The sequence below is a fragment of the Carassius auratus genome, chromosome 15, assembly GCF_003368295.1.
Source record: "Carassius auratus strain Wakin chromosome 15, ASM336829v1, whole genome shotgun sequence".
Taxonomy (NCBI): Eukaryota; Metazoa; Chordata; class Actinopteri; order Cypriniformes; family Cyprinidae; genus Carassius; species Carassius auratus.
In genome coordinates, this window is record NC_039257.1 from 10,089,946 (window position 1) to 10,103,483 (window position 13,538).

Sequence of the window (13,538 nt, forward strand, 5' to 3'; positions counted from 1 at the left end):
GTTCATAAATTAATAATGTTTAAGTGATTTAAACATTTTAACTGAACAAGTAAAACTATATAATTATTTGAGGTATTTTTTATGTGCCAAATATTACTGTAGAATTTCAAATCTTTTCGCATTGCATTTCAGCTTTTCATCAATTCATAAGCCCAGTTTGGAAGAACCCTGTACTAATACATATGTGCCAGCACCAAGATGATTAATATCTCAGAGGTTTAGGAATCAACTTAGAATGATATGTGCTCAGGAACAGTCTGGATCAATGTCATTACGTCATAAGATTATTATATTAAGGGGATTCCCTTGTGTTTGTCTGCCATTTCTCAGCATATACAGTGTCCTCATGTAACCATGCTCGTCACTGAGTGGGGACACAGATACATAGATCACTGAAACACCATCCACTAGATTGATTAATAAGAGATCACTGATAAAAAGATACAATAATATGTATACAAGTCTCATGTACAGTAACTTTTCCAAACATCCTACTTTTATTCAGCAAAATATATGGGCTACTTTCTCTTTCTCTTTCTGTGTATCCTCCTTCTAAACACTTCAATCTTTGACTAATTGGATGAGTAACCAAATAATAAGAAAATATAAGTAGTGCTTGTTTATAGTATAAAATGGCTGGCAAATACACCTGGAGGTACAGTATTGCAGCATCCCCCGGAGGAAGAACATTGGGAGTATTACATAGAAAGTCCTGCAGGACCAGCACACCTCCATCATTAATGCACAGGAGGTGAGAGAGGAACATCACTACACTCACTGCTGCTGTGCAACCACTTTAACCTTCTGTTCTTCTGCTGCAATATCACAAAGGCACCTGCTTTTTCATCTTTAACAAGAGAAAACTCATTTTTCTACGCCTTTTAAGACGTCTGGGTAATGCTGCTGTGGAAATGCTGAAGTCCAGATGAGTCGCGTCTCTGTGGTTTAGTTGAGTGTGTGGGCAGAAGAGATTGTCTTCCGATCTGGACTGAACTGAATCCATTAAACACGATCACGGAGAGAGAGAGAGAGAGAGAGAGAGAGAGAGAGAGAGAGAGAGAGAGAGAGAGGATGACATGGGAGGATAAAATCACTACGCCTCTTTGACTTGTTTTAATTACTAGAAAAAAAAATTGCGAGAGAAAAAAAAACCTGGACTCATTAATTCGACGTTTAAAGTCATATTAACCTTATGAATACAATCAACGCGCTATTTTAATTTGAGAGAAAAAACGTAAACAATGGGAAACTAGTGTCGCGTGACAACTTTGATAATATTTCACATTCGCCAAAAGGATTTGTTTTTTCTTGTTTCAGAAACATTAACTTTGGATTTCCACAATGGCAATAAACACAGATTCGGAGTTTGTGAAATCGAATCTGGGGGAGAGCGGTGGAGCGCTACCAGCCGAGACCGAGAAACTCATCGTGACCACCGAGCCCACCGGGGTGAAAACCTCCAGCTCCTTCGCGGTCAGTGTCGGGGGAGACAAGGGTCTCGACGGGGATCAGAACGGCCACAGTCTGTCGCTGAGAGCCGGATCAGTGGGACAGCTCGGGACGGCTCCTCTCTCCTCGTCCAGAGTTGACCTGAGCCGCGCTCCATCGTTCGTTAATGCCGCCCAAGAGAAACCCAAAGACTACCTCATACTGGTCATTTTATCCTGCTTTTGTCCAGTGTGGCCACTAAGCATCGTTGCATTGGTCTATTCAATTATGGTGAGTGTCAAAGTTATAATTGAAATAATTAAAGTCTGGGTGTTGTTTCCTAAGTCTGATCAGCAGTACCACACTGGTAAATATTTCTGTAATACGGCACGAAATTGTGCAGAAAGTAGCTTCTTGAACAAACAACACAAACCTCTTTTATGTCAATAAACAATGTCTATCTGTTGTATGTCAAGCCGCGTACAGGTAGGCTATTCCTTAAAACTACTGTTACTAGGCTACTTTAGAGTCGAATTAACGAGGAAGTCTTTAGTCACTAGTTGAGTATATTTTTCCAGATTTACTGGTAACAGTAAATTGTTCCTGCATTTGTTAGTCACTTATTCAGAACTAACTTGTGCAAATAGTTACTAAAATTTCCCCAGTTTTCTTTAGTACAAACTACTTTGTTAGAGACTATTGTGTATTATTTACTAGAATTTATATAACACTTACTACTTTGGTGTATATATATGTTTTTAAAATGTAATGATTAAAACAATTTTATATAATACCATATTATGGTAAAAGGCAATCATAGGGAGCTACAGAGACTAGTTTTGTTTTAAATTAATACTACTGAGCATAATTGCTCAAATGACTTGCCATACACTTGCAAATCATATGCAAAATCACAGTAGCTGCATTGAGAGAGCAGAGCACAGAGCCACTGACAAGTGTGATTTACAGCCCTGCATATGCGGGCAGTAAATGGACCTGACTGTGTGCTGGGGAGCTTTTTGCCAGAAAATTGGTGCAGACTACCTCCACCATGCATCAAGCACCTACACAGCACAAACTCTAGGGACGTTGGAGCAAAACAGTCAATTAGAAAGCATAAATATGGTGCAAAGTGTTCTTAAAAAGCAAGCTTATTTTGATTGAAAGCTTTATTTTTGAACAGGCTTTAGGTTCATACAGTTGAGGTTGCCAAGGCAAACATTATTCCAAAGCATAGATACAAATACAATTATCTATCCCCAAAATACCAAATAACATCTTTATTTTCATCCATGTAACTTAGAGGTTGAGAAAGTAAAAGTGTACATATGTTGGGTTTGGTACCATTTATTAATGAAGATGTACAAGATATGGGGTTCATGATATGTCTAGAAAGGAACTATTTAGCACGATCCTGCATTTAATAGATGTAGGGCGGCATTTCTTTTTTTGTCCCTCTCGAAAAGATACCCTTGTTAGCAGATAAAAGTATGCACCGTTTTTCTAATCAGAGATGAGTGCTTTTGTTCACTTTATTTTATACTGAAAGAACAGCGACTCAAGCAGCACATAACCTCAGCAGGATACAAACAAGACTTTCCAGCTGAGTCATAGGAGAGCAGCTTTTAAACTCATAATTTCAGTAAATTTAATAAGACACTGTCAAATTCAGCCTTAAGTGAATTTTGAACCATTGTGTGCTCGGTGCTCATAACAACTTTCTGAGTGTTTCAGTTGGACATGCACTATTGGAGAAACACAAATTAGTCAGTGGAAAGGCGCCATACAAATGTGCTCCAGTTTTTTTTTTAAATATCAAAGTCTATAGAGATTTACAGTACAGATTACAGATTGATCCCTGCTGTGCTCCTATCAAAAGCCATCCCACTTGACGCCCTTCACAGAGCCTTTGTGTTAAGACAGACTGAATAATTAAGAGTCCGAGATGCTCCTCATGAACCTGATCTAGGTCAAGTTTTCGAAGTTGCATTGAAAGCTACCAATATTCCACTGCAAACACCTGTACTTCTGACCAAACTCATGCAAATAGTTTCTACCAGCCTCGTTAGTCCACACAAATTCAAATAACCCTTTCATCCATGCCAACAGAGAGACATCTGAAACTATAGCTGCCTGACTATTCAACAGAGGGCAAGACAGATCAATTTAGCCTTCTAACCTGCTGTAAGGACCCCTCATTTTAGGTCATAACTCTTAACCCTTTTGATCAGTCAAAAATAAAATAAAATAATCCAAATGGAATGTGTACTGGATTTCTATTAGAATTTGGATCAGAACTCTTATTTGGGTTAGGCTTTAACTAGAACTACATTCAAAATGATTCTAAAGACAATTTATAGATGTAACACTATTACATATTGCATATCTGCTGTATAAAATTCAGAGTTTTTATTTTTAATACTTTATTTATTATAAGGCTTATGTAAATTTAAAACAGCTACAATACAACAACAAGCCACTTAGAAGAGTGAGTGAAACACAGAGGCATGTTATCATATATCTTGTTTGGGAAGTTAAAACATAACATTGGCATTTCAAAAGTGAAAAGTATGCAGTTAAATATAAAAAAATATTCATGATATAGTATTTCACATTAATGCTACACTTTAAAAAATAAATTTGTAAAATAACATAAGCTCTGGCAGCTCATTACACAGGACATACTTATAAAACACAACCCAATGCAGTGTAAAATACTGGTAAAAATGTTTGTCGTCAAATGATTAATCGCGATTAATCGCGATTAATCACATCAAAAATAAAAGTATTTGTTTACATAATATATGTGTGTGTATACTGTATATATTTATTACATATATAAAACTTGCATGTATGCGATTAATCGCGATTAATCGTTTGACCGCACTAGTAAAAAATCTTTTTTAAATTTGCACCACACATTTTCATTATGTGGCTTCATCAATATTCAATATTGCAAAGTTATCAATTGTTCCTGTCTGAATAAGGTGCTCAATTACAACATCCCTCAAGAAAAAAACAAAACAAAAACAAATTCATGAAACCAAAGGGTATAAAAACACTTTAAAAATAAGAGTACAAAGATTAAAAAAGACTAAATTGTGTACTTATACTATACCATTCACACTGACAATGACTAAAAAGAAAAAGTTAACTTTAATTAACCATATGATGCACTTTATTAGCTGAAAAAAAATGAAGTGTGGAATTTTTCATGCAGTCAACTATCGCAACTTTAATTACATAGCAGAGGGGGAGGGGCTCTCAGAATCTTATCATAAATGACAAAATAACCTTATAAAATTCATATACCATACAGTTGAGTACATAGTGCATAAAAACATGGTGCGTCATTAGGGATGCAACTTTAGTGGCCTCCACTGGTCACAAGAGGAAGTCTAAAAAAACAAAACAACAACAACAAAGAAAAGGAAAAAGGGGATGCTACAGAAAGATTTTGTTTTTGTGTGGGAGGGCTAAATGAAAATTCCCATTAAGATGATTCCAGATGCATGCTCCAATAGCCACAGACTCCATGAGATCTAGAAAACAATTGTAACCGACAGCATTCAAGCAAGATTTTGCACTGTAGGCATGCATCAGGAACTCTGAAATCAATGAGCTTACAGAGGCAGTACAGTGGAAAATAAGATGTTGTGGAAAGCTGAAGCTCATGCAAGTGGAAAGGAGTCATTTGGCTTGGCATGGGGAGGTGGGGTGGATTTTATTGGCCAATCTCAGTGCAGTGGGAGGACCAGTAAAGCAGCTACGGCATATGCTGCAGCTTCTGCTGGTGAAATATGGCAAGCAGAGATGCTGGATGGTTTTGTTTCTGTGTCTGTTACACTATAACAGTAATTTGAGACTGCAGTGGGCTGCCATTTTCTGGTTCTCCAGCTTTACAAAAAGCTCATATAGAATAGCTATGGAAAATATTGACGCATTAAGCAGCTTGCTGCTTGTTTTTTCAAACAAGCCCCATACTGTAATATGGTGTCATCATGTTCTCACAATGCTGAGTGAAACATTACATTATGAAAGCAAACAGCCGGTGAGATCATGTGTACATGTGTACCAGCTCATGCACTGACAACAAAAGCTTGCTTTCCACAGGCTAAATAGAGACAAATAAATATAAATAAACATTTAGACAATCAAAGATATTAACAAAATGGCAGATATATCATTAAGTGCATAGTAAAAAAAAAAAAAAGTTAATTCAGATATCCCGTTAAATGGCAGATTTAAAAACTCCACAATAAATTCTAAATAAATGTTCATTATTTGGATCTATATCTATGCACATGCATTGCACACAAGGTTCATTGTAGTAAACAATTTTCTTCACACTAAGAACTAAAAAAAAGTTCTTTGGAGAGCCAAAAATAGTACTTCTATGGTGAAAAGCTCTTTTTGAAACTTTTATTTGTACGACTGTACACTATAGGTCAGCATTTTGTTGAAATATTAAAAAAATAAGACATTAGAAACTAAAACAAATCATTATAAATGCTACAAGTGAATTTAGAGATCACAACATTTTAATGTGCAATATAAATGTATATATAAAAACATTCATTTTAAAATGTGATTTAAAAAAAAAATGTAATCATTATATTAAATCATTAGTTTTTTTTAAACATAAGAAAAAAAAAAGAAGATATTTTGAAGAATGTAACCAAACTGTTGCTGGACGCCATTGACTTACTTGTTCAATACTATGGAAGTCAATGGCGTCCAGCAACAGTTTGGTTACCAACATTCTTTAAAATATCATATTCAACAGTAGAAATGAGGTTGGGAACAACTAATGGGTAAGTAAATGATGACAGACTTTTAATTTTTGGGTGGACTAAGAGATTATTAGTTATTGCCAAAGCTAAATTTATAAGAAAGATCCTATTAATAATTATAGTTGCTGTTTTAAACAAATATTTATTACACTTGAATGTGGTCTATTACTATGTCTAGTCAAATTAAAACTAAAATATTACAATATTGCTTCTGTGTTGAAAATAAATTTATTTTGGACTTAAAACAAAACTGGTGTTCGCTTTGCACCATTGTGCAGGTTTTCTACAGTCATTGCTCCACAGCCGCGGGCGGGCATGGCTGTTTATAATTAATGGCTGAAGCTTGTGAGGGAAAGCTAAGAGCTCCTGTTCACTCCCAGGCTGCAGCAGGAGATGTTTAGAGGGGGAGGGGAACGTTCTTGTGCGTTTTTGTGACATACAATGAAAGAGAGAAAGTGAGGAGAAAACGGGGTCATCGAATCTGCCCAGAAGAATTGCCAAAGACTTTTCAGTTCAAAAGAAATATATTACAGGCCAAAGCTCCTGGGGAAATCAGTGTTATCCATTTGCCGTGTCACGGGACACACCCCTTCTCTACTCGGAAAAGCCGCACACAGCCCATTACAATCCACTGGAGTTTCTGAGCATTCTCCAAACCGCAGTCAGGCAAAATGCATCTCAAAACACAGAGCCAGAAGCCATTTGCATGGCTGCATCACAACACATACTGCACTGTCATCATGCTAAATCAAAGAGATTGAAATGCAAGGACGACAGATGCCACTTTACTACACGGTATCTTCAAAGAACTCTTTCTGATCGAAAGCGCTGATACAGCTTTTTGCAGTGATTAGACTTGGGAATCAATAATGTTGTGCTGCCCCAGCCACATCTTATACCCCTGCTAGGATGTCAGAGCCAGTCTGCAGTATTTGAACTGAGAGCAGATGGGCAGGCTAGCATAGAGGGAAGGGTACAGGTCCTGGCTTAAAGTGCCATATGATTATCTACATAAAACTGATAATAAAGTACATTCCACAAGACAAGGATCTTAATGTCATTATTGCAAGAGTGAGAATTCATTCAAACTGTCCTTGATGCTCAAGGAGGTAATATTAAAAGGCATTTCTGTTTGTGTATTTACTACCTTTCAAAAGTTTGGCATAAACACTTTTTTTTTTTAAATGCTTTTATTTAGGATGGATGTATTAAAGTGATATATATATATATAAAAGGCATGTTATAAAAAATATTACAAATAAATGCTTTTCCTTGGAAATGTTTTCACCAATAATAATAATTATTAACGTTTCTTGTGCATAGAATCTGTGTATTAGAATGATTTCTGAAGGATCATGTGGCACAGAAGACTGGAGTAAAGGCTGCTGAAAATTCAGCATTACTATCACAGGAATAACTTTTATATAAAAATAATAATAATTTAAATTGTAATATTTCACAACATTACTGTTTTTCATCAAATTAATGAGCCTACAGCAGTGCTGTATATCTGATTTATTTAAATATTGTCTGTTATGTCTAATTATAAAATTACATTTTCTGATAAACTTTCTCAGTATTGTTTTGATTCAGATTCTGTAAGTGGTAGGAACAGAACTGAATACTGTGGCTCTAAAGGCAACAGGTAAATGCAGTGTGATATTGAGGAAGCTGTGGGTGAGGGAAGATTCAGCGTACGTGATGGGGGAAGTGATTCAGTTTCTCCCAACAAAACCAGTTTGATAGAGCTGAAATCCTATCTGCTATTGTCCTACCAAATGCTCTAAGTGAACGCTGAAGACATGATTAAGAGTATAATGGTTCCACAGTCGGCCTTTCAGAATTTGGTGTTCATTCATCATGGATGAATGAAAAGGTGGCTTCCCACTGTGTTTGTTTAGTACTGTTCGTATAACATTATATAACTTTAAGGATTTCTGGGCCACATTATGTTTTGCTTTTTTTTTTTTTTTTTTTTCTATTGCCAGTACCTTCGTTTATATAATTTTTTTCCCCCAGCACTATCTACATAAAGCTTGGAGTCTTTTAAATATTTCCTATCATCATAAATAGATTGTGCACACAAAAAAAGGTAAAGTAAAGCCTCACCACAAAACTAGTTTGATAATACTGACATAAATGTGTTAAAAAAGAGTGTTTAACTCACTGCTTGACAGGTACATTCAGGTCTACTCCCTGACATGGTGATTAAAAAAATAAATGTTAGCTCACATTTTAGAGAAACCAAATCACTTCCACATTATCCACAAAAAAAAAAAAAATGAAGTGTAGAAAATCTAATTGGATATTTCCAGAATGATCTAATTTAGACTATAATATAGATCCATCTTGACTGTCTGGAATTAGTTAGTTAAAAAGAGATTCATATAAACAATGCTGTGTTTTGATTTGAAGTGTGCTGTGCACGGTTTATTCAACAAAGTCAAACACCGAAGGGGACATCGGAGACAAAATTCACTTTTACATGGTGTTTGCATATAAATGTGTCGTGTGGACACAACCACCCTACAAATGGCAAAAGTCAATTCATATACAGGTGTTTTGTAGTTGGATTTAAGTCTTAATTTTCCCTTGACATCAGATTCACAGAGGATGGTGGTGAGCAGAAATGTAACATTTAAAGGGACATGCTGTGTACAGAGCTGGTTTACAGGACCATTGAGAAATCTTGACCAAAATAGGTTGCAAACATACAGAATTATATCAATTTGTGGAAAATGGGAATCAGATGTCCACTTTAAAAACTTGCATCAATATAATTTCACTTCGTCTTTGAAAAAAAGAAGAATGTTTGCGCAAGTTCTGAGGCTCGCACTCTCTAAAGTACACCATACTTAGAAATGCTTTTGGGAATCGTGCCGTACAGATTAAGTACATCTTACTTCTACTTAGTTCTACTTAGGGCTTCGGGAATCTGATCAAAGTCCATTCAGCACCTTGGACAGCGGCATCACTCCCAAGACTCTGGACTTTCTTTCATGATAATGAGATTACGTCACCTCGTATGACGAAAATCCACGCCGACAAGATGGAGAATGGAATTAGCATTTGAGTGTCGGGAGATTGGTTGGCCACTGTGTCAGAGGCTTTTTCCTGCACAAAATATTGCTCAGTATTGATTACTTTAATGCAGTCTACTGGAGAGGCTTTCCCTAGGGTACACTGACCGTCTAATGGGTGGCTGTGGCATAGGGCTGCACTAATAAGGAAACGCACTTATTAGTTCACCTCATCCTGTATCCAAATCATTTGAACAATTCACAGTATAACATGTCATTCTGCATATATTTGTAATGAGAATTGTGACACTCTCGCTTTTTACAGTCCAGAAACAGTCTACAGCAGGGGGACATGGATGGGGCAAGACGCTTGGGACGCTTGGCTCGCCTGCTTAGCTGTGTGGCCATCATCGTGGGCCTCCTTAGCATCATAATCTATGTGGTCGTTGCAGGTATGTTGCATTACAAGCATTTATTTCATCATCTAGCCACTATTAGACAATATAGATGTGACACGCTTTATTATTTGGAGTCAAACTTAATGACACAATTATGAGCTAAACACTTGTATTTTGAGTGTTAGTGTTTTTTTTGATCAAATAAGGACTTAGCTTTCAAATTATATAATAATTAAATATTATGTGGTATGACTTGCTGCTGTATTGTAACATGCTGATTTACTGACCAAAAGACATTTCTTTTGATTAACATTGAAAACAGTTCTATTTAAGTTTCCCAAAAAACTGATATTTGGAAATAGTAAATTCATTTTATGCCAGCAAAAATGGATGCAAAGATTTTCTTAAAAACAAGTTATGACTTTTGATGACAATGTTATGATATTTTGACAAGCAGAAATGTAATTGTCACAGAAATTGATTAAGAGACTAAATTAGTTTCTGGGCCAAAATGATGGAACGTTTCACATACTATAGTTGATAATATATATTATATTTGGTAAGTTGCATGTATTTCCATACTCAGTGCTGCTGTTATGATTCATATGCTCTTTTTTTCTGCTCTGTCCTCAGTAATTGGATAGGAGACATAGTAAGAACGAGAAACCCATCTACAGCACTACTCCAAACAAAATAAAACCCCACCTATGATGTAAATTAAAAATAAGAACTCTCTCTTAACAATAATGCCACATAAGATAAAAAGAAACTAGGACTGTTGCAGCAAAATAAGATCTGATTAAGTAGCAAAAATGCATGGAGTAGATTAGCATGCTCAGTGAAAAAACTCCCATATGTTAAAAAGAACAGTAATGCCTTGCATTATGTAAATGAGAAACATTGCTGTTATGGAAAGAACTCATCTGAGGATGACACAAAGGACAAGGGGACTTTTTTTTTCCTCAAAGAACGTCTTTGAAAACATGGCTATGCCCGTCAAGCTGCATTTCAAACTTATATTATTCCTGGTTGATCTTGCATTTGAAAATTATGCACAGAGATATTTGCAACATAACCAATGATGTAAGTTTTATAAAAATATTTATATGTGGAGCTTAAGTGATGGGAATGAACTAGGGATGACAAGTCTGTTAGAGATTTCATTTTTATTTATTTATTTTGTATATTTTGATTATAAAAAAAAAAGATCAAAATGACCACATGCATGCCTGAACCTGTATTTGAATAACTGTCAGCATTTTTCACTACTTTGTTTTTTTTTTATTTGTTAGAGTAGTGGCTATTTAAAGATGGGAATGTACATCATTTTCCAGAGTATCAAATGCTATATTATTTCAATGGCACAAAGTTCAAGGAGAGCTCTGCCTTTAACCCTGAGGCTCCACTACACATCCCATACTAGCATAGATTCTCTAAGAGGGGTAAGACTGAAACGTTACGCATGCCAGCCCTCTCTTCTTCTGACAAAAAACTGCTGGAGCATGGACATTCATCAAGAGGCATGCAACGGCAAGCACCATTCTGTGCCAAGACCTTTATAACAGTACGCTAAATAAATCAGGAGGACTATTCATCTTTACCCTGGGGTTCTTTCCAGGACAGAATACCAGTTTCCTTGTCATAAATCTCCCGACTTATCCCTTATTAATATGAGATATATATCAACATATTTATAGAAATATTTAGGCATGCCGTGGGTGGAACATTTTTTATCTTCACCTAGAATGAGCTTGTGTGTAAGGGACTTTGCTTTGACACGTCTCACAGTGTTTATTGCATCTCTGTGATTGTTAATTCTTCAACCTGTTGATATCAATTCGAGAAAATTACACAATCAGCGGTACAGATACATAACAGCACTTCTCTGGCTAGTTACACCGAGTGAGGATTAAGATGAAATGTATATTTTCATGCTTCATTCATACTGAATTAAGTATTTTACTGCCATGTCATAGATTTCAATGCACTTTATCATTTACTTTTCAACAACATTCTCATGTCCTGTTAGTACTTTTGTATGCTAAAAGTATACTTTCATGTATAATCTCCTAAAAATAAACGTTTAGTACCTAAACACCTAAGATGAAGGTTTCATTTATAGGCATTGGTGTACTGTTTTGTGCTTCCCATAACTCTTCTGTTCATTAGAAGCAATTATGTTACTGTGTTGTTCATAAAACCCATTATGCTATTATGAATGAGATGCAAAAATGCTGCTATGTGTCTTAAAACTCTGATTTATTATGTACAACTTTACATTCTTGCTTCACTTGTATATCTGTTTTCTATGTTAGGTTACTGTGTACCTTTGCAAGTGTGAAATAAAGATTAACATGCATGGTCCACAACTTGCTTGCGGTTATTGATCGTGTATAGCACAGTAGCAGAGAAACAAAAGCAAGCAAATTATTGCATTAGCAAAAAGCAAAATGTTAGGGATACTACACAAAGAAACACAGCTAGCCAACAGCCTTTAAAGCACATATACACAAGCTTCTTTTTCATGTTACTGACTATTGCGGTTGTAAATAATGCATGGCTAAGGAAATGGCACAAGATCTACTGGCTGATTTTGCACTTCCCTGGTTCTCTAATCTCTAAGTAGGGCCCTCTGCCCATCCTCAATCCAGCACTCAGCACTAACAGCCTTCTCTCACTCAGTGACACAAAGTGTTTAAGTACTCACAAATCTAGCCACACTAAAGTGCCATTATTAGTCATCTAGTTTCACAATCCAAAATGGTTTTATTTTGCAAGGAGAAGAAACAATGACAAAACATAGAGCTTTTGGTCAGCTGAACCCCAAGAAGCTTAATGATTTGCCTGAAGTTGACCATGAGATTTTAAAAGAAGTTAAACCTTTCAAAATATAATGAACTGCACATGTTTTTCGGTCCATTTATACATATACATATTAATGTAATTCTGCATTGGCTTTTCTATCACAATCTCACAAATGTGACATATTACTGACTAAGAATCCCTGACATGGATATTTGTGATGTAAAACAATGGTTAACAACCAGGGGCCGAGGCACACTCAAGATGACTTACAATGACTTCAAGCAAGATAAAACAAACATTAATAATAATAATAATAATAAAAAAGCAGCTAAACAAAAATCAAGATATTTAATTTTTAAGTCATGTAAATTAAAATCTCCATTAACAATTTTATAATTTATATAGTTTTATCTATATGCATGCCATATTCTATAATATTTTATCAGGTAGAAATGAGTAAATCATAAATCAACTGGAAAGTCGTTTAAGGTCCTTTGAATATTGTTTTTGACAATGGAAGGCTTTGAAGTAAAACATTTTGAGAACCACTGATCTTAAAAAACCTATATTGGCAATGCAGCAGCCTAGGAAATTCTCATCCAGCTAGTTAGGTTTTTCATGCACTGGGAGACATTTCCATATTTCTCTTGTGTGGCTCAAAATGTGGTTAATATGATTTACACAAGTACTGTAGTACGTATTTTGGCATCAACATACTTTTTTGGTGCAGTAACATGTACCAATAAATCAATGTCCTCTCTATAATTTAGTTAAAGAGTAGGGATGGTCCCAACAAAGAATGCAAAATAAGAAACATCCTGGTTAAGTGTGTTGGGACAAGGAGCTAATTTCTGCAGGACATTGCCCCTTCAGGAGAAGAACTGGACACTCCTGATGTAGGATGACTGTCACCACAGTTGCCCTGTAATAACTTAAGGTTAAGTGTCTCGCTCAAGGGCACAATGGTGACAGAGAAAGATTGTGATCTCGGTCTCCAGTTTCAGACTCACTGACTACTCAGCATCTGTAGCTGTTTGGAAAGCTGCCCAGAAAACCAAGAATTAAATGACCCCATCACACACACATTACTACTC

The 13,538-nt window shown here is 35.9% G+C and overlaps 1 protein-coding gene across 1 annotated transcript; it reads left to right on the forward strand.

Moving 5' to 3' along the window:
* The first annotated feature begins 545 nt into the window (after positions 1 to 545).
* trarg1a (trafficking regulator of GLUT4 (SLC2A4) 1a) lies at positions 546 to 10,845 on the forward strand. The gene is made up of 3 exons (XM_026282242.1): positions 546 to 1,719; positions 9,567 to 9,693; positions 10,273 to 10,845. The coding sequence occupies exons 1-3, from the start codon at positions 1,342 to 1,344 to the stop codon at positions 10,281 to 10,283; spliced, it is 516 nt and encodes a 171-aa protein (XP_026138027.1). The 5' UTR covers positions 546 to 1,341; the 3' UTR covers positions 10,284 to 10,845.
* The last annotated feature ends 2,693 nt before the right edge of the window (positions 10,846 to 13,538 follow it).

Excerpts from the sequence above, each read along its gene's own strand:
- trarg1a (XM_026282242.1), top strand. The coding sequence starts at position 1,342 with ATGGCAATAAACACAGATTCGGAGTTTGTGAAATCGAATCTGGGGGAG. Across the intron at positions 1,720-9,566 it reads CATTGGTCTATTCAATTATG|TCCAGAAACAGTCTACAGCA; the intron begins GTGAGTGTCAAA and ends CGCTTTTTACAG.